This window comes from Acomys russatus, unplaced genomic scaffold (assembly GCF_903995435.1).
Source record: "Acomys russatus unplaced genomic scaffold, mAcoRus1.1, whole genome shotgun sequence".
NCBI classification, from domain to species: Eukaryota; Metazoa; Chordata; class Mammalia; order Rodentia; family Muridae; genus Acomys; species Acomys russatus.
The window spans coordinates 2381-27082 of record NW_026131896.1 but is presented as its reverse complement, the minus strand read 5'-3'; the positions used below and the strand labels follow the sequence as shown (position 1 = coordinate 27082).

General features: G+C 53.9%; 1 protein-coding gene across 1 annotated transcript; it reads right to left on the bottom strand.

The window, feature by feature from the left end:
* Positions 1-13684: 13684 nt before the first annotated feature.
* Positions 13685-22508, bottom strand: LOC127186615 (keratin, type II cuticular Hb5). Its single transcript, XM_051142872.1, has 9 exons — positions 22012-22508; positions 17833-18041; positions 17314-17374; positions 17078-17173; positions 16306-16470; positions 15977-16102; positions 15337-15557; positions 14566-14597; positions 13685-14216 (listed from the first exon to the last, which is right to left on the bottom strand). The coding sequence occupies exons 1-9, from the start codon at positions 22429-22431 to the stop codon at positions 14023-14025; spliced, it is 1524 nt and encodes a 507-aa protein (XP_050998829.1). The 5' UTR covers positions 22432-22508; the 3' UTR covers positions 13685-14022.
* Between the last annotated feature and the right edge of the window lie 2194 nt (positions 22509-24702).

Genomic DNA, 24702 nt, shown 5'->3' with positions numbered 1-24702 from the left:
TGGGCAGGGAGGTAGGATCCCTGCAGAGTCAGGGCTGGGCAGTCACTCCAACATCCCGCCACGCCCTCCAGCCACAGCGTTTGCTTGTTTGTGACAAGACCAGGGTTACCGTGACCCAGCAAGGTGTCTTTGCAAAGGCAAGGGGGGACCTTCGTGAGTTGAACTGTGCCACCCAGAGGCTCACCTACTGGGTGGAGCTGTGAAGGGACAGGTCAGGAGGAGCCTGCTACTTCACCCCTGGAGTCTGCTCTTCAGGGATGGCTGCCTCCTTTGTAATGGCTTCGGCTGCAACTGTGCCAAGACTCCTGTGTTGTTCCAGCACATTCTGTGGTCACTTTCTGGTTCTGTGGGTGTGGTGGACGCCCACTGGCATGAAACTGTTGATTATTCATTTCTCTGGCTGACTGACGACGTGGTCTGTCTGCTTGTATTCTTACACTAGCCATCTGTATTTCCTCTTCTGTTTTTGTTTATTTGTTTGTTTTCATCTGCCTCACTTTCCTACTGAGATCCCCATCTTTTTTGGGGGGATCTGTCTGCAGCTTTGCTCCATGATTCCATTCACCTGTGACCCTTTGGTTCCTCACGTTGCTTTGCACTGGTCTCTTCTCGGCCTGTCTTTGACTGGGCAGAAATCTCCAGCCTGAACGTGGCCAATCTGTCGTCTCTCTTTAAGGGCTTCCGCGTAGGGGCTCTGCTATATTAGCGATGTCTTCTGCGTTTCTTCCCACTGTCGGGCTTACAGCTCTGACTGTCCCACTTAGATCATTGGTCCATTTGATATTTAATTTTTTTGTGAGAAAAAAGTTCTAATTTATTTTTCTGCAAAATGTAAGAAAACGGCTGTAAGTCCTGATTTGTGATGCTGCAGTACTGACTCTGCATAAATTCCTGACTCAGTTTCCCTCCTGTGTAGCTGTTCTCAACCAGAGTGCCAAATGTACCACAGGCAACATGTTAGTCATAACAGAGGATCTAGAGACAGGTGGGACAGCCCTGAGGGAGCATGGCTCATTTGCATTTCGGTGTGTGGTCTTCAGGGAGGAAGCGGGAGATAATGCCGCCTGGTGTCTCATTAGGAGCTCTTGCAGATGGGCGCTGAGACCCTGCACAGCGGCCTCTGTAATCTGTGCCTGGCCCTCCCCAGTGGGTAACTAGACAAGCCGCAAGCGCTCTGAGCCTCGCTCTCTTCATCCGAGGAGTCGAAACGACAGGGCGTGTCCTGACAAGCGAGTGAGTCTGAAGGTAAGTAACAGAGCGTCTGTGAGAGCGCCTTGTAAACGTGCCCTGGCGTACAGACAGACAGCAACGTCACTAATTATTATTGGGGCGATTCCACTGCTAACATTTCTTCCCTCTGCTGGTTCATGTGTGAAATCGAATGAATTTTATAATAAAGTGGCACAAAAAAAAAAAAAAAAAAAAAAGGAGAAGAGACCTACATGTGGTCATACCACCTGCAACCCCAGCACTTTGCCTCCCGCGTATTAAAGGCATATGCTACCACACCGCTAAAGGTGACCGTTTTTTAAATGTCAGGGAATAGTGTGACCCAGGTCATTGGCAGCCTACAGGGATCCCCACTGGCTGTACTTTTTTCTCAAACTCCTTGCCTCCTCTCTCCCCAGTGCCACAGCTGGAGGCCTCCGTGGCTGAGGTACAGCAGCAGGGAGAAGCTGCCCTGGCTGATGCCCGCTGCAAGCCAGCAGGTCTGGAGGCTGCCGTGCAGAAGGCCAAGCAGGACATGGCCTGCCTGCTCATGCAGTGCCAGGAGGTGATGAACTCCAAGCCGGGCCTGGAGGTGGGCATTACTCCTTACCAGACACTGCTGGAGGGCGAGGAGCACCGGTGAGGACGGGGCTCTGGGTGTGAGTGAGGTGGTCCCTTTAGGCCCTCATTCAGGGATAGGATAGTGCCCAGGGGTAGAAATCCTCCAGGCAGAGAAGATTCAAAGTCGGATGATGTCACAGATTACTCATTTTACAGACAGGGAAACTGAGGCCCAGAGATGGGGAGGGGCTCACTCAGATCCCATCCTGGCTAAAGCTAAGTAGACTGCAAAAGCAGGGGAGGTTAGCTCTGACGGCACATCTCTCCTTCCTCAGGTTGTGTAAAGGTGTGAGCTCAGGCAACATCTGTAAGGGGTTTGTGTGTGTGTATGTGTGTGTGTGTGCATGTGAGTGTGTATGCGTGTGTGAATGTGTATGCACATGCATCTGTGCAGGTGTATGTGTGTATGTGCGCATGTGTGCACGTGTGCGTGTGAATGTGTATGCACATGCATCTGTGCAGGTGTATGTGTGTGTGTGTGTGTGTGTGAATGTGTGTCTGTCTGTCTGTCTCCCACTGGTGTCCATAATCTGTTAGGTTACATCTAACTGGGAACTGAGCCTCCTCCTATGGGGGACTGTGTGAGAAAGGCAGGCTTGAAGTCCCTGAGAAATGGTACATTGACAGCCCCATATATTTGCCCTGCACATGGATCCATCTGAAATATCTATGAAACTTAAGTTAATAAATATGGTAAATTTTAAGGCCCCACTCTGCCCCATACAGTTAGTTCTGGAAAATAACTCGAGTTTTCCATCCCTCACAGAATGTTCCTTGTGGAACACTGCATGAGGAAATGCTAGATGTAGGTATACCAGGTCTGCAGACAGCTAGAGGTGCCTGGTCCTCAGGATTCCGTTGTTCACGCACCCCTGTGCAGGTGTCGGCTTCTGACCCAGCTACCTTCCCACAGCTACATTTCTAGATGGTTCCTCCAGTGCTTTCCAACAGTTCTTGCTAATTTGTTGCACGAACACCTCTCAACATTGCTCTGGTCCAGGCAGGATTAAACGTCCAATTTGACGGGCGTGGTCCCCCCAGGAGGGAGCAGCGGCAGGTTTTGGTTTGCCTGTGGTTTTAGAAGATCCGTGCTTCTCCGGCCCTCAGAGCATCAATGGAGTCCTCAACCCTGGCTTGTACAGCTTCTGAGGTGAAGAGGTTTCTAATCTATTGCCTCTGTCCACAGCTGTGAGCCTTTCTTAGGGCAGTGGCATGATCTGTGGGGACCTGGGTTCCCCATCTCTTGTGGCCCAGAAGGCTTGGTCATCAATAGCGGTGCCTCGCGCTCCTTCTCTGTAGTGGAAGCTTGCTCCAGTACAAGACTGGTGTGGCTCGCATATGCAGGCTGGTACTCTGGACTTTTGTGTGTGTGTTGGGGCAGGCGTGGGTTGGGGTGGGGTGGGGGCAAGAAGGATCACCTTCCTCTCACAGCCGTTTACTAACTTCCTCTTTCAGAGAGATAAACATGCTTTTTGTTTAACTCAAAAATGTGGGATGAGAAAAAGACCTGTGAGGGTGGTGTTTATCTCCTTAGAAGTCGAACCACTGTGTCAGGGAGATTGGCTGTTACCAGCTGAAAAAAAATCCTTGAACAAATTCTGAGAGGAGGTATAAATGTGAGCCAAAACCAGGCCTTTGGAGACTTGGGAGAGTTTTGGCTGTTCATCACTCCACTTCGAGACGCTCCTAGAGAGAACTGCTCAAGGGACTCCAGGCTCCGGCTCCTACTGAGGTTCCAAGTTCTGGTTGCTCTAGATTCTGGCAGAAGAAATCCTGCTGATTATGCCAGGGGAATCGTTCCTTGGAACTGATATCCTTATGGTTTCGTTATTGTATTCTTTAATCTTCTTTTCCTATTGTTTAGATTAGTCAGGTTATAGGTGAGGTACTCTCAGTCAATAAGTTCGCAATAAGATGTATTTGCTACGAAAATTGAGCCTACAAGACCTAGAAGTAGCTCTCCAGCTTCCCTCCTATTGGGAATATGAGTCACTCTTTGCGATAAGCTCTGGGTAGAGGAGTATGTAGCACGTAGGAGCAGCTTTTCCCTTCGATGAAAGGGGCTGCAGATGTTGCCCTGAGGATGCGGAGGTGACATGGGGCTGCAGGCGAGCTGGTTATTTCATCTGAGAGATGAACTCCATGCCCAGAGACCCCAGGATGCTGTGGGGAGTTGGCAAGGTTGGTCCACTATTGCGGGGCTGCACTTGGACGAGGCCCTCGGGACTCCTTTCCTTTCCTTCCTTTCCTTTCCTTTTTTTTTTTTTTTCTTAAGATTTATTTATTATGTATACAATGTTCTGTCTGCATGTACACCTGCAGGATAGAAGGGGGCACCAGATCACAATATAGATGGTTGTGAGCCACCGTGAGGTTGCTGGGAATTGAACTCAGGACCTTTGGAAGAGCAGTCAGTACTCTTAACCTCTGAGCCCTCTCTCTAGCCCTTTCTTTCCTTTTCTACACCGGACTAACTGTTGCTGGGAAAAGGCTTTCTCCTGCTAACCGAAAGCTTGCCATCTTCACTGCTTCCCAGAGGTCTATTTGTTTTTATGTTCCTCTGGCATGATCACACGCCGATCGCTAGGTCTCTGGAGTGTGTGAGTCTGTTGTTCAAGCAACCATCTCAGGAACGTGCATTTAAATAAGATCCTGGGAGATTCGTCTGACATCCAGTGGGAAGGTTGCTGGTGCAGACAGAGGCGGGAGTGGAGTTGGGCAATTCTGGCTGTGGAGACTTTATGATTCTCAGAGCATCAGACTAATTAGACCCTTTGCTTCTGCTGCAGGGTCTGGGCTATTCCCAGCCTGGGACACGCAGCAGGGAAAAAGAGAGAAAATGGAAACAGTGTTAAATTGCATACGGATCCAGCTTCTGACATGTTGATATAGTTCACTCATTGCCCTCAGAGAAATGTTAGTGTCCCATTTCACACGCTTGGACACTCAGGCTCTAAGAAGTGACAGCATTAAAACCACACAGCTGGCTCAGGAGTCAAAGCCAGGCCTAGAGACTGCCAGTATGAACGTGTAACTTCCCGTGGCATCCCCTAATTGCTCTGTTGGGCTCAACGTTCTGGCTTGACTGACGCTCCCAGACACAGTTCTGCCTGGTCCTGTTCAAATACTTAAGAGATGGAAGGTAGCATGGGGTCTCCTTGAGCGTTTGGTTTATAGCCTGTGCTCACCAAGAATCCTGGGCAGATCTTAGGACGGGCAGTTTAGACAGGTCCCAGCATCGGGGGTCCAGGGTTAAGTCTCAGAACCCCGTTGGAGTCACTTTGCCAACAGCATACACAGAAGCCACTGGCTCCTGAGCTGACACTCTATCTTAGCCTAGCTTCTATCACTGCAACGAAACACTGACCAGAAGCAACATGGAGAAGAAAGGGCTTGTTTGGCTTACAACCATAGTCTACCACGAAAGGGAGAGCTGACAGGAACTCAAGGCAGGAACTGGGAGGCAGGAACGGAAGCAGAAGCCACGGAGGAGCACTGGCTACTGGCTTGCTTCCCCATGGGCCCATAAGCTTGCCTTTAATACAAGCCAGGACCATCTGCCCAGGGGGTGTCGCCCCACCCCCTGCCGTGAGCTGGGCCATCCAACGTCAACCATCAATCATGCCACCAGGCCAGTGTGATAGAGGCATTCTCTCAGTTGAGGCTCTTTCTTTCTAGATGACAGTAGCTTGTGTCAAGCTGACAAAAACAAAACAAAACAGCCCCCCCAAAAACTGACAGCCCACAGTCCCAGGGGGTCTCATCTGTGGAGGTCTGCTCAGAGTCCTTTCTGGCTGCATGGGGTGAAATAAAGACAACAGCTTCTGAGGGGCAACTTTCCCTTCCTGTACAAGGAGAGCTCTACTTCCTGTACAGGGAGAGCTCTACTTCTTGTACAGGGAGAGCTCTACTTCTTGTATGTTGATACTTATAAAAAATGACCCGAAAAATATATTATTAACAAAAAGATATTTTGCCCATAAGATCATACATTTGTTCTTGAGTCAGAGCAAAGCCTTTGGACAGTTCTCTCTGGCAAAGGAGTTCGTCTGGTGCTTTCAGATGTGTCTCCACAGCCTCGGAGGTCAGGCCACTGTAGGGAACTTCACATTTTCCCTTTGAAGGTTCAGGCTGAGTCTGCCAAGACAGACTGATGGACAGACAGGAGAAATGCTTGTCCATCTGTTCATGCACATGTGCTCACGGGGCTACGCGTGCTTGACTCTGCAACAGCATTCTGAGCAGCAGTAGCAGCAGCAGCAGCAGCAGCAGCAGCAACTGGACTGAGACTGCTGAGGGTGGATAGCAACAAGTTTTGGGAAGGGAAAGGAAGAAATGCTCTTTAAACAGGGACAGAATCCCCCTCCTGCGCGGCCTCCTACAGCAGAACAGATCAGAGGTGGCTGGGGCTTGTGGACATTTAGTTGTTTTTCTCTCTTCCTTGGTGTGTAATGTTTAAAGTTACTTGATAAGATTCTCAAGGAATTAAAAAAATTATTTTTGAAGAAATTTCCTAGCTAGGCAGAGTGAGAAAAATGAGATAATGCAGGGGCCAGAGAGGGTTGGACAACCTCAGTTCTAGAAATAGAAAGGCAAAGGGATTCATGGGAAACTGGCTGCCTTTCCTTTGTGAGGGGAGTGTGATGGTGATGACAGCAGTGGTTATGTGCTGCTGGTGGAAGTGGTAATGGTGGTAGTTATGGCGCTGGTGGCACTGGTGATGTGGTTATGATGGTGGTGGTGGTGGTGGCCATGGTGATGTGTAGTGGAGAATGTAGTGGTGGCCATGGTGACAATTGTGTCTGTGGTAATGGTGTCAGGGGCCATGTGATGGTGGTAGTGATGGTGGTGGTGACAATGGTGGAGGTGGTGGTGAGGAGTTGGTGATGCTGGCAGTGGCTGTAGTTATGGTGGTGGTGGTGACAGCCATGGTGATAGTGCAATGATGATAGTGGCGTGGTCCCTGTGGTGACAATGATCAGTAGCCATGGTGATGGCGGTAATAGTAATGGTGGCAGAGGCAGTGGTGATGACAGTGGCAGTGGGCATACTGGTAGTGGTGCTAGCAATGACACTGGAGCAGCAGAGTGTGCGCTCACCAGTTTGTGCTTTGGGATCACATTCATTTTGAGCGCATGCCCTCCTCCTCTGCACGCCGCCCTCCTCCTCTGCATGCCGCTCTCCTCCTCCTCTGCACGCTGCCTTCCTCCTCCTCTGCATGCTGCCCACGCCACCCTCCTCCTCCTCTGCATGCCGCTCTCTTCCTCCTCTGCACGCTGCCCTCCTCCTCCTCTGCATGCCGCTCTCCTCCTCCTCTGCATGCTGCCCTCCTCCTCCTCTGCATGCCACTCTCCTCCTCCTCTGCATGCTGCCCTCCTCCTCCTCTGCATGCCACTCTCCTCCTCCTCTGCACGCTGCCCTCCTCCTCTGCAGGCTGCCTCCTCCTCTGCACGCTGCCCTCCTTCTCCTCTGCATGCTGCCCTCCTCCTCTGCATGCTGCCCTCCCCCTCCTCTGCACGCTGCCCTCCTCCTCTGCACGCTGCCCTCCTCTGCACGCTGCCCTCCTCCTCCTCTGCATGCTGCCCTCCTCCTCTGCACGCTGCCCTCTTCCTCTGCACGCTGCCCCCTCCTCCTCTGCACGCTGCCCTCCTCCTCCTCTGCACACTGTCCTCCTTCTCTGCACGCTGCCCTCCTCCTCTGTATGCTGCCCTCCTCCTCTGCACGCTGTCCTCCTCCTCTGCACGCTGCCCTCCTCCTCTGCACGCTGCCCTCCTCCTTCTCTGCACGCTGCCCTCCTCCTCTGCATGCTGCCCTCCTCCTCCTCTGCACACTGCCCTCCTCCTTCTCTGCACGCTGCCCTCCTCCTCTGCACGCTGTCCTCCTCCTCCTCCTCTGCATGCTGCCCTCCTCCTCCTCTGCATGCTGCCCTCCTCCTTCTCTGCATGCTGCCCTCCTCCTCTGCACGCTGTCCTCCTCCTCCTCCTCTGCATGCTGCCTCCTCCTCCTCTGCACACTGCCCTCCTCCTTCTCTGCACGTTGCCCTCCTCCTCCTCTTCATGCTGCCCTCCTCCTCCTCTGCATGCTGCCCTCCTCCTCCTCTCTGCATGCTGCCCTCCTCCTCCTCCTTCTGCATGCTGCCTCCTCCTCCTCTGCATGCTGCCCTCCTCCTCCTCCTCTGCATGCTGCCCCTCCTCCTCCTCTGCATGCTGCCTCCTCCTCCTCTGCATGCTGCCCTCCTCCTCCTCCTCTGCATGCTGTCCTCCTCCTCCTCCTCTGCATGCTGCCCTCCTCCTCCTCTGCATGCTGCCCTCCTTCTCTGCATGCTGCCCTCCTCCTCTGCACGCTGTCCTCCTCCCCTCCTCTGCATGCTGCCTCCTCCTCCTCTGCACACTGCCCTCCTCCTTCTCTGCACCTGCCGCTGCCCTCCTCCTCCTCCTTGCATGCTGCCCTCCTCCTCCTCTGCATGCGCCTCCTCCTCCTCTGCACGCTGCCCTCCTCCTCCTCTGCATGCTGCCCTCCTCCTCCTCTGCACGCTGCCCTCCTCCTCCTCTGCATGCTGCCCTCCTCCTCCTCTGCACGCTGCCCTCCTCCTCCTCCTCTGCATGCTGCCCTCCTCCTCCTCTGCATGCTGCCCTCCTCCTCCTCTGCATGCTGCCCTCTCCTCCTCTGCATGCTGCCCTCCTCCTCTGGCCCCACGCTGCCCTCCTCCTCCTCCTCTGCATGCTGCCCTCCTCCTCCTCTGCATGCTGCCTCCTCCTCCTCTGCATGCTGCCCTCCTCCTCCTCTGCACACTGCCCTCCTCCTTCTCTGCACGCTGCCCTCCTCCTCTGCACGCTGCCCTCCTCCTCCTTTGCACACTGCCCTCCTCCTCCTCTGCACGCTGCCCTCCTCCTTCCCTGCACGCTGCCCTCCTCCTCTGCATGCTGCCCTCCTCCTCCTCTGCACGCTGCCCTCCTCCTCCTGTGGACGCTGCCCTCCTCCTCTGCATGCTGCCCTCCTCCTCCTCTGCACGCTGCGCTCCTCCTCTGCACGCTGCCCTCCTCCTCTGCACGCTGCCCTCCTCCTCCTCCTCTGCATGCTGCCCTCCTCCTCCTCTGCACGCTGCACTCCTCCCCCTCTGCATGCTGCCCTCCTCCTCTGCACGCTGCCCTCCTCCTCCTCTGCACACTGCCCTCCTCCTCTGCACACTGCCCTCCTCCTCTTTTCTCTGCTTTCTCTCCTATCACTACCATTGTCGTTAGCTCTCGTGGAATAATGGGGCACACTGGGCCTTCCTTGGCCTGTGACCAAACAGGAGTAGGCAGGGGTTCCAGGTGCACCCTGGTGGCATCTGGAGAAGGTGGTATGAAGGGGCCTTTCTCACTGTGTGTCCTGCCAGGCAGGTCCCCACATGGAGGAAAGCAGAACTTGGTGCTGATGTCATAGTTCCATAATGTTCAAAGAACAAACACTTTACAGGGTCACCTATAGCATTTACAGGCAGAGAGCAGCAGGGACGTGGACGGCACAGATTCGGTGCAGCCCCCAGGCGCCCATCTCACTGTGGCGCTCACCTTACAGTTCCTGGGCAGTGTGGGGGAATTTGTGCTCTTTGCTGTTTTCCTCAGGAGATGAAGATGTATTTCCAAGGCCACACAGACTCAAACAGGAAACAGCGAAGGATGCTGGGGCTAGCAGAAGGAGCCATCTTGTGTTTCTGAGGGGGCTGGAGTCTCAGTGGGGTATGGCTAGCTGCCTCAGAGAGGGAAGGAAAAGACAGGCTAGGCCAAACTCATGATTCTCTCAGAGTAGCTACAGCCCACGCTTTCAAACAAACCCTTTGGGAACTTTATGTTTGGGGAGAACATTGAACATTTAAACAAGAATTTCACTACAGAGGTCCTGACTTCTCTGATGATGATGTTAGCTTGGTTTGTGACATTTCATTTAGACTGCTTTATTTTCTGGCTTTTCCTTAAATCTATCAATTTCAGAGACCCCCGACTCCTTTAAGTTACTTTTTCCTAGGGGATAGTTGAACTACTGAACTGCCTGCTGTTCAAGGACAGGGACAGACACAGAGCAGCTAGGCACGGCCACGGGCATCTGTCACCCTAATGAGGGCTGAGGAGGCAGAATTCCAAGAGCTCGTGTGTGCCAGATAGTCCGAGGGTGTGTGTGCCCACGGTTCCCGCTTTCTTAGCTCCTTGAGATAGATTCACACATCCCAGGCCTGGATTTGTCCAGAGCCCGCAGGAAACACTTCCTGCCCTCAAGAAGGTTCCAGCTTGGCCTTTTGACAAGGCCCGAAGCCACGGAGACAAAACCAGGTATCTTCAGGGGTCTAGACGCTGTGAAGCAAGGATGTTGGAAACTGGAAAACAGAGGTCACCGAGTACAGGCCCCGGTGTTGAGGGGCACAGGACTGTGTGTGTCTGTTTGGGATGGCAGGGAGGTGGTCCTGGAGCCTTAGCAGGGCAGGCTTGTCTCCTTGTGGTGGTGGAGGTGTGGGAACCTGCACCTGGCAGGAATTGTTCAGGAGTGAGGAATGTCTGGTGGGGAAAGAAGTCCATGCCTGTGCTGGGAGGGACGTGAGCCCGGCGGCAGCAATGTGGCAGCGAACGTGGCATGGGCTCTGGATGCTAAGCATGTGAATGGTAGGGCTAAAGGATAGGTGTGCTGGCTAGTGTTGTGTCAACGTGACACAAGCTAAGAGTCAGCAGAGAGGAAGGAGCCTCCAGTGAGAGAATGCCTCCATTAGGTTGGTTGGGCTCTGGGTGAGCCTGACTGATTGGTGGGCGGGGCCACCCCTGGACTGGTGGGCCTGGGTTCTGTAAGAAAGCAGGCTGAGGTAGCCACGGGAGTCAAACCAGGAAGCAGCACCCTCCACAGCCTCTGCCTCAGCTCCTGCCTCCAGGCTCCTGCCCTGCATGAGTTCCTGTCCTAGTTGCTTTCGATGATCAGCCATGACACGGAACTGTGAGTGAAATAAATCCTTTCCTCCCACACGTTGCTTTTGGCCACGGTGTTTCACTACGGCAATGGTAACTTAACCAAGACAGAAATCGGTGTCAGGGTGGTGGGGTATAGCTGTGCTTTGGGGAGGGCTGTGGAAGGTCTAGAACAGCCATGGCTTTTGAGAGCTTGGTGGACTGTTCTGTTAGGAGCTTGGAAGATAAAACCGTTGAGAGAAGTGCAGATGATGGAGGCCCCGGGCGAGCAAAGTGACAGGGGGAAGCAAAGGCTCTGTGGGACCTTGTGTGTAGAGCATCTGTGGTTCTTGGCAGCTGGGGCTGAAGAGAGAATTGGGATTAGCAAGAGGGCAGAACCTCTAAAGTGAAACCTCTGCTTCGCGGGGACAATAGAGGCTGAGGCTGAAGAGTCAGCTGTGATTAAGGAGAGGTGGCTCAGCGGGTAAGAGCACTGCCTGCTCTTCCAGAGGTCATGAGTTCAATTCCCAGCACCCACATGGTGGCTCACAACCATCTATAATGTGACCTGATGCATACTGTATATATAATAAATAAATCTTAAAAAAAAAAAAAAAAAAAAAAGAAGCGACAGGCCATCATGGAGGTCCAGTCTTCTGGGACGTGTTTCCCAAGAGGCAGGACACAGTAGCTGTGCCCCAGAGCAGACAAGTTCGTACCTCGTGCCGGCAGCGGAACGTGTAAGCGTCACCCAGGTGGTGCTGGTTTTGAAGGTGAGAAGGAAGGGGTCACGGAGAGCAGCTGAAACGTGGCGCCATGTGGTGGGGCTGGGGTCTCTGACGAGAGCCCAAGAGAGGGTTAAAGTGCAGCCCAGCTGCAGCAAGGGATATCCCATGCCAGCAGGCGTGGGAGGACCACCGGGAAGAGCGGCAGGCGTGGGAGGGCCACCGGGAAGAGCGGCAGGCGTGGGAGGGCCACCAGGAAGAGCGGCAGGCGTGGGAGGGCCACCGGGAAGAGCGGCAGGCGTGGGAGGGCCACCGGGAAGAGCGGCAGGCGTGGGAGGACCACTAGGAAGAGCGGCAGGCGTGGAGTGGGGCCAGCCGGAGCCTAGAAGACCTGGTGGCGGCGTGTGAGCTGCAGAAGGCAGAGCCTGACCCAGGCCGGCCGAAGGGGCCCGGAGCTCAGGAGCGGCTCTGAGATGTTGCACATGGAGCTGTTTAAGCACTTGGAGCGTGGTTTTGCTTTGTTCAGATTGTGACTGCACCCTAGATCGTCCCTCTTGAAAGAAGAAAGCATTCAGTCTATTTTTGATTTTATAGGGGCCACAGTTGAGAGAGAGTTTGAGTTTTAAAAGGGTCTTTTGGATTTTAAAAGAGATTTTTGGTTTTTCTTTTCTATTGGTTTGTTTGTTTGATTTTTTTTTTTTTTTTTCGAGACCGGTTTCTCTGTGTAGCCCTAGGTTGTCCTCGAACTCATAGAGATCCACCTGCCTCTGCCTCCCAAGTGCTGGGATTAAAGACATGCATTATTGATTAAAAAAAAAAAAAAAAGAAACAGTATTTAAAAAAAAAGATTGATTGATTTACTACATATACAGTGTTCTGTCTGCATGTATGCCTGTGCACCAGAAGAGGGCACCAGATCTCATTTTAGATGGTCATGAGCCATCATGTGGTTGCTGGGAATTGAACCCTGGTCCTCTGGAAGAGCAGGCAGCCCTCTTAACCACTGAGCCATCTCTCCAGTCCAGAAACAGAATTTTTAATGTGTATGAATTTGTAACAGTGGGGGACTTTTAAAGTGTGTGAAATGCTTTATATTGTGATTTATATATTAATGTGTTATTTTGGGGGATGAGCAAGAAAGGAAAGGCTGTGGTTTTAACAGTGATATCTTTGTATATGAAGTTGACAAGAGGTCAGTGTGCTGGCTAGTTTTATGTCAACTTGACACAAGCTAGAGTCATCAGAGAGGAGGAAGCCTCAAGTGAGGAAATGCCTCTATAAGTTTGGGCTCTAGGCAAGCCTGTAGGACATTTTCTTGATTAGTGATTGATGGGGGATGGGGGAGGGCCCAGCCCACTGTGGGTGGTGTCACCCGTGGGCTAGTGTTTCTGAGCAAGCCAGTAAGCAGCACCCTGCACGGCCTCTGCATCAGCTCCTGCCTCTAGGCCCTGCCCTGTTAGAGTTCCATTCCTGACTTCCCTCAGTGATAAAGGAAGCACAAGGAAAATTACTCCCTTCCTCCCCAAGTGCCTTTGGTCATGGTGTTTCCTCACAGCAGTAGTAACCCTGACTAGGACAACAAGATGGCTTGTTTTCAGAGGAGGATGCTACACGGGAGGTGGAGCTGTGTCCAGGCTAGCAGGGACAGAGGAGGACAAGTGGATCAGGCCGTGGGAATAGACAGGAAAAGGAGGAGTCACAGGGGTGAGGGGAGAAGGTTACCCTGTGACATATGGTTTTGGCTTTTCCAAAATGCTGCTTACCAGTGTGGGGCTTGCTAAGTTCGTTGGACGCTGGCACAAAACATCACACACTGTTGCATCACAATAGCATTTATAGAAACACAGATGGGGTCAACCCAGAAGGCAAGGCACCCACAGACAGAAAGTGACCATAGTCCCCATCCCACTAGCTCTCCAGTAGACAGTGTCCTTCTGCATAGGCAGGGGGAGGCCTGGAGCAAGTATGGAGTCTGAAATGTGCAAAGGCATCCTGAACAGCAAGACCTGTTCAAAGGCCCCTAGCCAGGGGCTGTAGGTAGTAGGACTCCCTGAGGAGTCTGGTTAGAGCAGGTAGCCCCAAGGAAGGCAGACAGTCAGGAAGGTTAGGAAACCCAGCCAATGACAGGCAGGTGCTTGCTGAGACCCTGTCCCTGGGGCCAGAAATGGGAGCTGCTTGGAGAGGATTCCCTCTGGTTCTTGGTTTGGGGGAGGAGCATGGCTGTGTGGTTAGGGTCATGCCTTGACCCAAGAAGGCCAAGCTTTATTGTCCAGCCACCCTGAGTGACTGGTAGTATCCCAGAAAGCTTGGCGAATGAAACAAATCAGTTATTTGAAGTATTTGAAGACGGGTTGGGGTGAAGGGAAGGGTTGGGAATGACCTTCTAAGGTGAAGCCAGAGGAGAAGTGAGAAACAGCTCCCTAAAAGGAGAAAGTGGAGGAGAGCAGCCCGGAGCTCTTTCCTCCTACAGGAACATCTGGAAGATTCTGCAAGCAAGCACACATTTTCCATTCACATCACTCTGGGGCAGACAGGTGGCTCAGTTGGAGGTCCTGGCACTAAGCAAAGCGCACTGAGCGGCTGCTCCCACAGCTGAAGCTGGAGGCGCGTGGCTGGCAAGGAGAGCAGGAGTCAGGGGCCATCACTGAGATGCTGCCCCCGGTGACAGAGGGGCCAGAGGCAATCTGGCGTCCTGGGGTTGTGCCGTATGTGAGGCCCCCACATGTGACTCCTCCACGGGAGCTGCTGACACCTGTGGGAAGAGGAACAGGGAGGAATGAGGGGCAATCTGGGGTATCACCCACCCACCTCAGGTCCCTGAGGGCTTCACATGCAGGGCCTGCCTCCTCCTCAAGGATCAGTGGTTCTGTTCTTTCAACCTCAAAGCACATCTGGGGAGATGTGAGAATTCCTGGACCCCTTTCCTTGGACTGCAGTTCCTGGTGGCCAGATTACACCCTCTCCACCCCCTATAGTCCTTGGAGAAGAGCCTTAGAGGAAAGACTGAGAAAGCTGAGGAGGTTTGATGTGGGTAGGCCCATGGTGAGCTTTGCTCACCCCCAAAGCCATTTTTCTAGGGGGCATTTCCAGCAGATACTTACAGACATTCACAGAGCCTACACCTTCACACAGCCTAGGAAGAAAAGAAAGTGCTATTAGTTCCAAGCAGAGAGCTGGATTCCTCGAGACAGTTGCCTGGGGACAGACAAGGTCAGCGTGTGTTAGGTAAGACTTATCTCCTGAGAGGCAGGAAGGGCTCCCCCAAATCCTCACAGAATGTTCACTTTCTTTCTTTGATGAGTCCCCATCCCATGCAGACCAGCCCTCCTGGCTTAGCACAGCAGCGAGTGGAATTGTGATTTGACACACTGCCTGCAGTCAGAGTGCCCGAGTCTGCAGAATGGCAGCAGTGCTCACAGCAAGGATGAGGCAGAGCTGCCTGTACAGAGGGTACATCATCCTTATTGCACATGAGCCTAGCCTCAAGGGAAGCTACAAAGGGGCTTTAGAAGCCCAGGACCGAGTATTGGGTCCCAGCCCCCAGCGTAGTGACTTTGTGGCCATGGGAAAGGCTCTGAACATTGAGGCAATTGACCTCTGTCTTTTGATAGGAACACTGGTACTTACCTGTTAGGATGGCGGGTTATAAAGGGGTACTTGACATAGAACATTTATGTGATAGGTAACCATTGTTACTGAAACCTGGCCTGGTGTAGAGTGTGTCAGAGCTGTGCGTCACACTCGTGCCCAAGACAGTTCACTGTGAGGACCAGGGTCTCCCTGTTCCATCCAAGGACTGACAGGCCCTGGCCAGCTTGCGTGTTCAAGACAGCGTTGTCCCTCAGTGGAATCCCCCAAGGTTCTCAGCTCACCTGTGCTCCTCGCCCTCCAGCAGGCGCCTGTAGGTGGCGATCTCGATGTCCAGCCCCAGCTTGGAGTTCATCACCTCCTGGTACTCCTTGAGCAGGCAGGCCATGTCCTGCTTAGCCTTCTGCAGGGCAGCCTCCAGCTCAGCCAGCTTGCAGCGGGCATCAGCCAGGGCGGCCTCGCCCTGCTGCTCTGCTTCAGCCACGGCGGCCTCCAGCTTGGCACGCTGTTGGGGGGGAGAGGGGACATCTTATTAGAAGAAGACAAGGGTAACATGGGGGCACAGCTGGCCTCCTCCGTCTGTTACAGAGCAAGGGTACTGAGAGCCATGGATAAGGTCCATGGTGGGTAGTTGGATGTGCTGGCGACCTGAGGAGGGGGTTGGGGGCAGAGAGGGCGGGTTAAGCATCTTGCTTTCCTGGTGGGCAATGGCTGAGGAAGGGGCTACATCTCTGTTGAAAGTCGGCAGTCTGGCTCACCCAGCACAAGCGCTGTTAGGATACCTGGGAAGCCCTGCCTTCCCTCTAGGTCTCCACTTCCTCTCATGATTAATTTGAGTCATGCCACTTCACCATAGTGGGCAAAGGGCCTGGTGACACTGCCTGCCCCTGCTCAGTGCTTATCTGAATCCGCTCGATGACCCACCTGGCACTTGGCGTTCTCTATCTCGGCCGTCAGCCTCTGGACCATGCGGTTCAGCTCGTTCATCTCTTCCCTGGTGCGGCGCAGGGTCTCCCCGTGCCGGATCACCGTGGCCTTCATCTCCTCGCACTGGAGGTTGGAGATGGGTGACAGAGGCTTGTGAAGCACAGTGGGATGACCCCCCCCCTCCAGCATAACACCAATGAGTGTGAGCGTGCGCGACCCCTCCGCGTAGCAGCTGTGGCTGGCTGCCCCAGCCTGAGACCGTCAGCCGTTCCCTCTTCCGACAGACACCATGCATGGCTCCCACACCACACTGAGGAGGCACCCACCTTGGTGCGGTACCAGGACTCGGCCTCTGCCCGGCTGCGGCTGGCAACGTCATCATACTGAGCCTTGATCTCAGCCACGACGCAGTCCATGTTCAGGTCCCGGCTGTTGTCCATCTTGACGATGACGGAGGTGTCTGAGATGTGGGAGTGGAGGACGCGGGTCTCCTGCGGAGACGACAGCAAGGGCATCATGCTTGGTGCCTTTTCCAGGCCTGGTGAGGCAGTGTTGGTTGTCTGGTAGTGCTCGGGAGGAAGATCAGTGACCCCTGCCCCTACGCTCACAGGCAATACCGAACAGCAAAGCCGGAAGCCCTGAACATCACCTGGGGTCAGCCTCCGAACTGAGAATGGGAGTACCGTGGGAAAGGCCTGGCCTGCAGACTCAGCCCAAGGGACTGGGTTTGAATGCCAAACAGTAAGGAGTCCACTGTGGCCCTCTGTACATGTCATCCCCACACATCTGCATATCCATCTATAGACTCGCATGCAAACACAGTCCAACATGTAGAGTTATGCACAGGCACAGAAACATGTATATGTGCCCGTGCTTGCGCGCGCGCGCGCGCGCACACACACACACACACACGTGAACCCAGATGCACAAGAGATATGCACACCCGACACTCTATACCCTTTCGCATGGATGCAGGTCATAGTCATAGCCATGTGACATGTTGCTGAGCGCTCACAGAGACAGGGCCCAGGCACCCCAACCCCCATCTCTGTGTCTCCTTTCCACGAGCCGTGCCAGCATGTGGGTGTGCGTCCCTACCTCTTCATAGAGGCGCTTGAGGAAGCTGGACTCCTCCACCAGGGCCTCCACGTTGGCCTCCAGGTCCGCTTTACGTAAGTAGGCACAGTCCACATCCTGAGGAGGGGGAGACAGAGAGGAGGGCAGCGCGTGTGGAAAGGCCCAGGGATGGGTGGTCTGGCCACCATGGGGCCTGTGCCTGGAGGTCACAGAGGTGGCGCCTACCCTCCCTTCCTGCCCTGTAAGTGGCCGCTTACCTTCTTTAGAACCACAAACTCGTTCTCTGCCGTGGCCCTCAGAGCCACCTCCTCTTCATACCTGGATGGAGGAGAGGGAGGACTGGAGCTCAGAGCCCACACCTGGAATCCCACCTCAGCTCCTAGCCCGGTTCTTCCAGGGGGTCAGAAGAGGATTAAACCTTTCCCCCTGCAGTGTGACATTGTCTTTGTGTGATCTGTTTGTACTGTTGTTCCTGACTGGGTCTTGCCTCAGCCTGGCTTGTATTCCCAAGCCCTTTGCCTTTGGGATGGGTTCCTGATAGCACATTTCCCTCCAAGTCTAAAAATCATTCTGGCATCCGAGACTCAAAGAGCACTGTGCTGGCGGGGAGAGCCCTCAGCCCATCACAGGAAGGGGGAAGACAAAGGTGGGAGCCCATGAAGACTCCTCTCCTCACTTCCTCTGCATGGAACTCTCCAAGGACCAGGAAGTCCCCTGGGAATCCTAGAGCAGCAGAACACCCCCCACCCCAGTGTCCGGTAGGCACGCGCACTCACCTCTTCTTGTAGCCCTCCATGGTCTCCTGCACATGGTTGAGCTCTGCAGCCAGCCTCCCGCTGTCGGCCTCCACACACTCAGCCTCTCTCTTCAGCGCCTCGATGTAGCCTCCAAACAGCGGCTCCAGGTTGCTCTCGCAGCAGCGCTGGTTCTGGTAGAAGTGCCACTTGGTCTCCAGCAGCTTGTTCTGCTGCTCCAGGAAGCGCACCTGCCGTTCATGGGGAGGAAAGAGACTTAGTGGGAGTTTAGAAAGTGTGTGTGTGTGTGTGTGTGTGTGTGTGTGTGTGTGTGTGTGTTGTATGTGTTTGGGGTGTATGTGTGTGTATATATGGTATATATGTATTTTGTGTGTGTTCTATGTGGTGTGTGTGTGTGTGTTTGTGTGTGGTGCGCTTTACTGGCGTTCTCTGCCCTCCCATGCTGGCTGAAAAGCACTGAACTTTGGCTCAAAGCCCAAGGCCAGGCTCCAGTTCTACTGCTGTAGGTGGGTCAGCTGCTGAACCTCTTGTTATATTTCTTATTTCCATGACAATGTGTTACAGCTGTGAAGACTGAGCCAGTTCATACATGACGTGTAACATGTTTAGCACAGTCCCTGACATGTAGCAAGGATAACAAGTCAATAAACACACTCTAATTACAAGTCATTCATTTTCAACAAACGCGTCTCCAGGATTCACGCTGTGGTATCCAGGCCTGTGCCAGCCCCGCTCTGCTTGCCGCGCGCACACTCATGTGTACTCCCCGTGCCATACATGTGTACTCATAGAACACACACGTACACACACACACCACACACCACACACACCACACCACACACCACACACCACACACCACACACCACACCACACACCACACACCACACACACCACACACCACACACACCACACCACACACACCACACACACACACCACACACACACCACCACCACACACACACACACACACCACACACACACACACACACCACACACACACCACACCACACACAACACCACACACCACACATCCACAGCACAACAGCACCACACACCACACACACACACACCACACACACCACACACACACCACACACACCACAACACACACCACACACACACACACACACAGCACCACACACCACACACACCACCACACCACACCCACACACACCACACACACACCCCACACACACCCACACACCACACCACACAACACACACACACCAACACACCACACACACCAACAACCACACACACACACACACACACACCACACACCACACACCACACACCACACAACACACACACACACACCCCACACCACACACACCCCACGCCACACACACACACACACACACACACCACACACCACAACACACCACACACACCACACACCCACACCACACACAAACACCACCACACACAACCACACACACACACACACACACACACCACACAAACACCACACACACACCACACACAACACCACACACACACACACCACACACACACCACACACACACACCCACCACACACCACACAACCACACACACACAAACCACACAACACACACACCACACACAACACCACCACACACCACACACCACACACAACACACACCACACACACAACCACACACCACGACACACCCACACACACACCACACACACACCACACACACACCACACACCACACACCACACCACACACACACACACACACACACACACACCACACACACCACACACACACCACACACACACCACACACACACACACCACCACACACACACCACAACACACCACAGCACACACAACACACCACACCACACACACACCACACACACACACCACAACCACACACACACCACACCACACCACACACACACACCACACACACCACCACGACACACACCAACACACACACACAACAGCCCACACAACACCACCACACACACACGCACAGCACACACCACACACACAACAACACACACAGCACCCACACACCACACCACCACACACCACACACACACCACACACACACCACCACACACACACACACAACACACCACACACACACCACACACAACCACACACACACACACAACACACACACCACACACCACACCACACCACACACACACACACACACACACACACACCACACGCAACACACACACACACACACACCACACACACACACACACGCACACACAGCACACACACACCACACCACACACACACACCACACACCACACACACACAGCACACACACACCACACACCACACCACAGACACACACCACAACCACCACACACCGACACACAACACACACACCACACACACCACACACACACCACACACACACCCAACACACACACCACACACACACACCAACACCACACACACACACCACACACACACCACACCACACACACACACCACCCACACACACACACCACCCACACACACACCACACACCACAACCACCACACACACCACACACCCACAACACACAACACAACACCACACCAAACACACACCACACACACACACACACACACACACACCACACCCACACAACACACACACACACAAACACCACACACACACCACACACACACCACACACACACCACACAACACACACCACACACACACCACACACACACACACACACCACACAACACACACACACACATCCACACCACCACACCCACACACACCACCACACACCCACACACACCACACACACACCACACACACACCACACACACACACACACACACACCACACACCACACACACCACACACCACACACACCCACACACAACACCAACACACACACACACACACACCACACACACACCACCACACAACCACACACACACACACCACACCAACACACACCACACACCAACACACACCACACACCAACACACACACCACACACACACACACACACACACACACACACACACACACCACCTCTATGGCTGTCTGTTCATGTCTGTGTCTGAGATCTTTTTTTGTTTTCTGTGTCTACATCTTTATATTTTTCTGTCTTTATCAAGGTCTTTGTCTTTTTTCTGTCCTTATGTCTTTGCCTGCCTATTTCTAAGGTTTCTGTGTCTGTATCTTTCTCTATTTCTATATGTCTGTGTCTGCCTATGTCTGAGTCATGTGTCTATGAAGTGCATTCACTTAGCACGAGTCTGTGTCGAGGCAGGTGCTATTTTATCCACCTTGTAGCCAGGGACGCAGACTCCTGAGGATGAGGGGACCCTCTCACACTCTCTGGTGGAGTGACGTCCCGTCCATGGTCTTCACTGGCCACGGTGTGCCTGAGCAGTGCCCCTGAGCTCTCTCGGCTCCATTTGTTGTTATAACAAGAATATTAAGATCTGCCCACAGGGTGATTTTGAGCACTTATTAAGGCCACCAAAGAGGTGCATCAGCAATGCCATTCCTGCGGTCTCCAGGGTCCAGACCCCAGAATCCCACAGCTTTGACTTTTAGGCTCCTTTCCCACAGCCCCGTGGGAGGCAGCTGCCCAACTTTGGTACTTTGCCAGCATTGATGGGTGCCCTTCCAGGCAGGCCACCCCCCCCCCCCGCCTCTCCTCCAGTCCCCCTGGCTCGGTTAGCTGCCGTACCTCCTCCTCCACTGTCTTTGGGAAAGAGATAGTGACCATTGGCATTTATTGGATGCTTGCTCTTGGCCTGTACTTTCCTTAACAGAGCTCTCAAATCCATCCTGCTACTCAGGCTGTATCCTGCCGTGGGTGTCACACTACAGAGTGTCACAGCCAGCCCCTGAGGAGGCAGTGTGACCTGAGCAGCTCCCATCCACTTCCTATGCTGCCTGGGCACTGAGGGTCGCTTGTATTGCCCTCAGCCCTAACCAGGCTTTCAGGGACACCCCTGCCTTTTCACGTTGTCCTCAGAGAAGCACACACTTGGGTGCACACGCACACGCGCGCGCACACGCACACACTAAACCAGAGACTCAATTTCTAGACTTCGTAGTAAACTGTCAAAGTACTGAACGAAGGCAGGGGACCCATCCATCTATGTGGGTCTGCATTTCTTCCACTCTCCTGTCCCTAACCTGGCAGTCAATTTGTCTCCGCCACAGATTGGGACCTTCCCGATGGAGGTCAGGCGTGAGGTCTGCTCTGGGCTGAGCCGGGACACCCACCTTGTCGATGAAGGCCGCGAACCTGCTGTTGAGGCACTTGATCTGCTCCTTCTCCTCATGCTTCACGCACTGCGCGTTGGGGTCGATCTCCAGGTTGAGGGGCGTGAGCAGGCTCTCGTTGACAGAGACGGTGGTGATGCAGGGGGGGCTGGGCCCGCAGACGCCCCCAGAGCGGTACCCGAAGCTGCGTCCGCAGGAGCCAGCGCGGAAGCCTCCTACAGCCATGCGGGGCCCGCAGGGGCTCGGGTTACAGAGGCTTCTGCTGCTGAAGCCGGTCAAGCCGCGGTAGCAGGACGCTCCTCGGAAGGGGGCGGCGCTGATGCAGCAGCGGTTGCCGGTTTTGGGGGCCACCGCGGAGCAGGAGCTGAAGTTTCTGGTAACTCCACATCCTGGACTGACCCTGTAGGAGCGACAGGACATGGCGCCGAGCTGGGTGATGGCGGAGTGCTTGTGGGGCTTGGTGTGGGCCGCAGAGTGTGAAGACTTGGAGCCCTTTGGGTCTCTCTGATCCTCTGTGCTCCTTTTATTGGTGGGGAGAGCTGGGGCTGGCTGTGTGAAAGCAGCAAAAAACCATTTTATGTTGTTTATAGGCTTGGGGAGGCTGCCAGGAACTCCTCAAGGCCTCATCTTAAAGGTGAGCTCAGAGGTGATTTGGGCCCCGGAAAGGATTGAAGATGTTATTAGGGACACTGCACAGCACTTTTCATCTTCAAAGCTCTTTACACACGTTAAGTAATTAATTTTCACACGGTCTCTCTGAGATGGCCTCAACCCACACCTGGAGACAGATTTGAACTCCATAACGATCTGGGGGCGGCCAGGTTTGGGGCACCAGTGGGGGCTGGAGAATTCAGAGGACTAGAGTCCCAGGTCGGCTGAGACCCAGGATGTCTCCGCTCTGTCAGTCGACCCCACTCAGACAGAGCCTCATGTCAGCCACCGGGGTAGCCTCACATTCCCTGTCAGCTTGCCTGAAGGCGATTCAGGCCCAGGGATGGGGGTGGGGCCGCTTTAACCGTGGTTCTTAAGGAAAGAGGCTGGAGACAACAGTCCCTTGGAACCTTCTGGAAAGAGCTGTGGTCTAGAACCTGTCTTTCTCACCCAGCAAAAGTGCAAACCACTGAGGTTTCAGTGGCCACATAATGACCGCTTGTGGGTAATAGAGAAACTCGCCTTCACTCTTCAGCCACTTTCTTGCATGTGGCCAAAACAGGAAGATGTACTCAACCTCAAGGTAACCTGTGCTCACATATCAGCGTGCTCTGGAGCCCTTCTGCCTGCTCCTTAGAAAGAAATATGTCTTGTGAGCGTCTGTCTCTTCCGAGACCTCTGGCTATCACAGGGAACCTACTCACAGACCGTCCCAGCATCGTCACCTCTCACGGTCTCTTTTGAGCCTGCTTTGAATGTACAGAGATGACAGCAGAGAGAACGCTCACTCCTGTCAGAAGACCCTGGATTTCTGTCTCCTGGGGGCCTCTGGGAGCCACGGCCTCCTAACACCCCGGCTCCCTGTGTGTCCCTGGGCCACCTATTAGGATAATGATGCCATTCCCCTAATGTTCATGGAGCACAAACACCAGGGATGTGGTCTCTGCCCCCAGGGATGCTCTGCGGACACCCAAGGGATTAGATCCTTGGGGAAGACGAGCTGGTGAGCTTGCCTAGACACTGATTTTTTTTTTTTCAGAACCAAATAATCCCTCTTAAACATAGTTTACCCTCTGCCGTGGGTCGGCCGGCCCTCACCTCCACGGCCTGGCAGCCTCAGGTCTTCACCGGTGTTGGGTGGATGGGCACCTGTCTTTCACCCCACTCTGAGTCATCAGGGGAGATAGAGAGATTTTGTGAATCTGCATGGGGGAGCCCAAGTGCTTACCAGTTGACCTTAAAGGACATTCCAGCAGTGGCCCCGCAGGAGAAATCAACAGGGGCTTAGTGGCTGGGGTAGTGCAGTCAAAGGTGTAGGGTATGTAAGAGGTAGATCGGCTTGGAACACCGTTGGAAGCTCTCCAGCTCTCTAAAGCGCCCCTCCTCCCATCCAGCGTCTGATTCTGCTCTAGCCCTCCTTGTTGGTGGAGGCAAGAAGCAAACACATGAGACTGTGTTTGGCGTATCATCAAGGTCTGTGCAAACAAAGATCAGCACATCCCCGCCCCGCCCCCAGCTGTGTGGGCCTGCCCTGGCCCCACCCTCCGCTTTCGCCTCTCTTGCACACTCACAGCTTCTTTACCCTTTCAAGGCTGTGTTTAATGTTTCCTCGGCCTGATTTCACTCTTATAAAAACTTGGGTGGAGCCTGGGGGTGGAGGGAGAGGCTCTTTTGGGGGAGCACGGGGGATGACTCCCAGCTTGGGTCCAGGGCTTGGACAGTAGACTCAGTGGCTATCTTTCGTGTAAACCTGAGGCTTGCACTGAAGGCAAAGGCAGCTGAGAAGAGAGGGGGCGTGAAAGTGCATGTGACAGCCCACTTTGACTCTGGGAAACCTCCGCCCTCTTCTATGATGCTACTTGCATCAGATTCACCTCTCCACAGTCCTCGGGGATGCAGGCAGGCTTTGCACCAAGGGACACACACTCAGTCCTCAGCTTTCTCTTCATCAACACAGCCGAATTTATTCCCCACCATTACTCAGAACCGGCCTGGGCGCTAAGGCTAGGGAAGGCCTGGTTCTATGTACTGTTTCAGGCC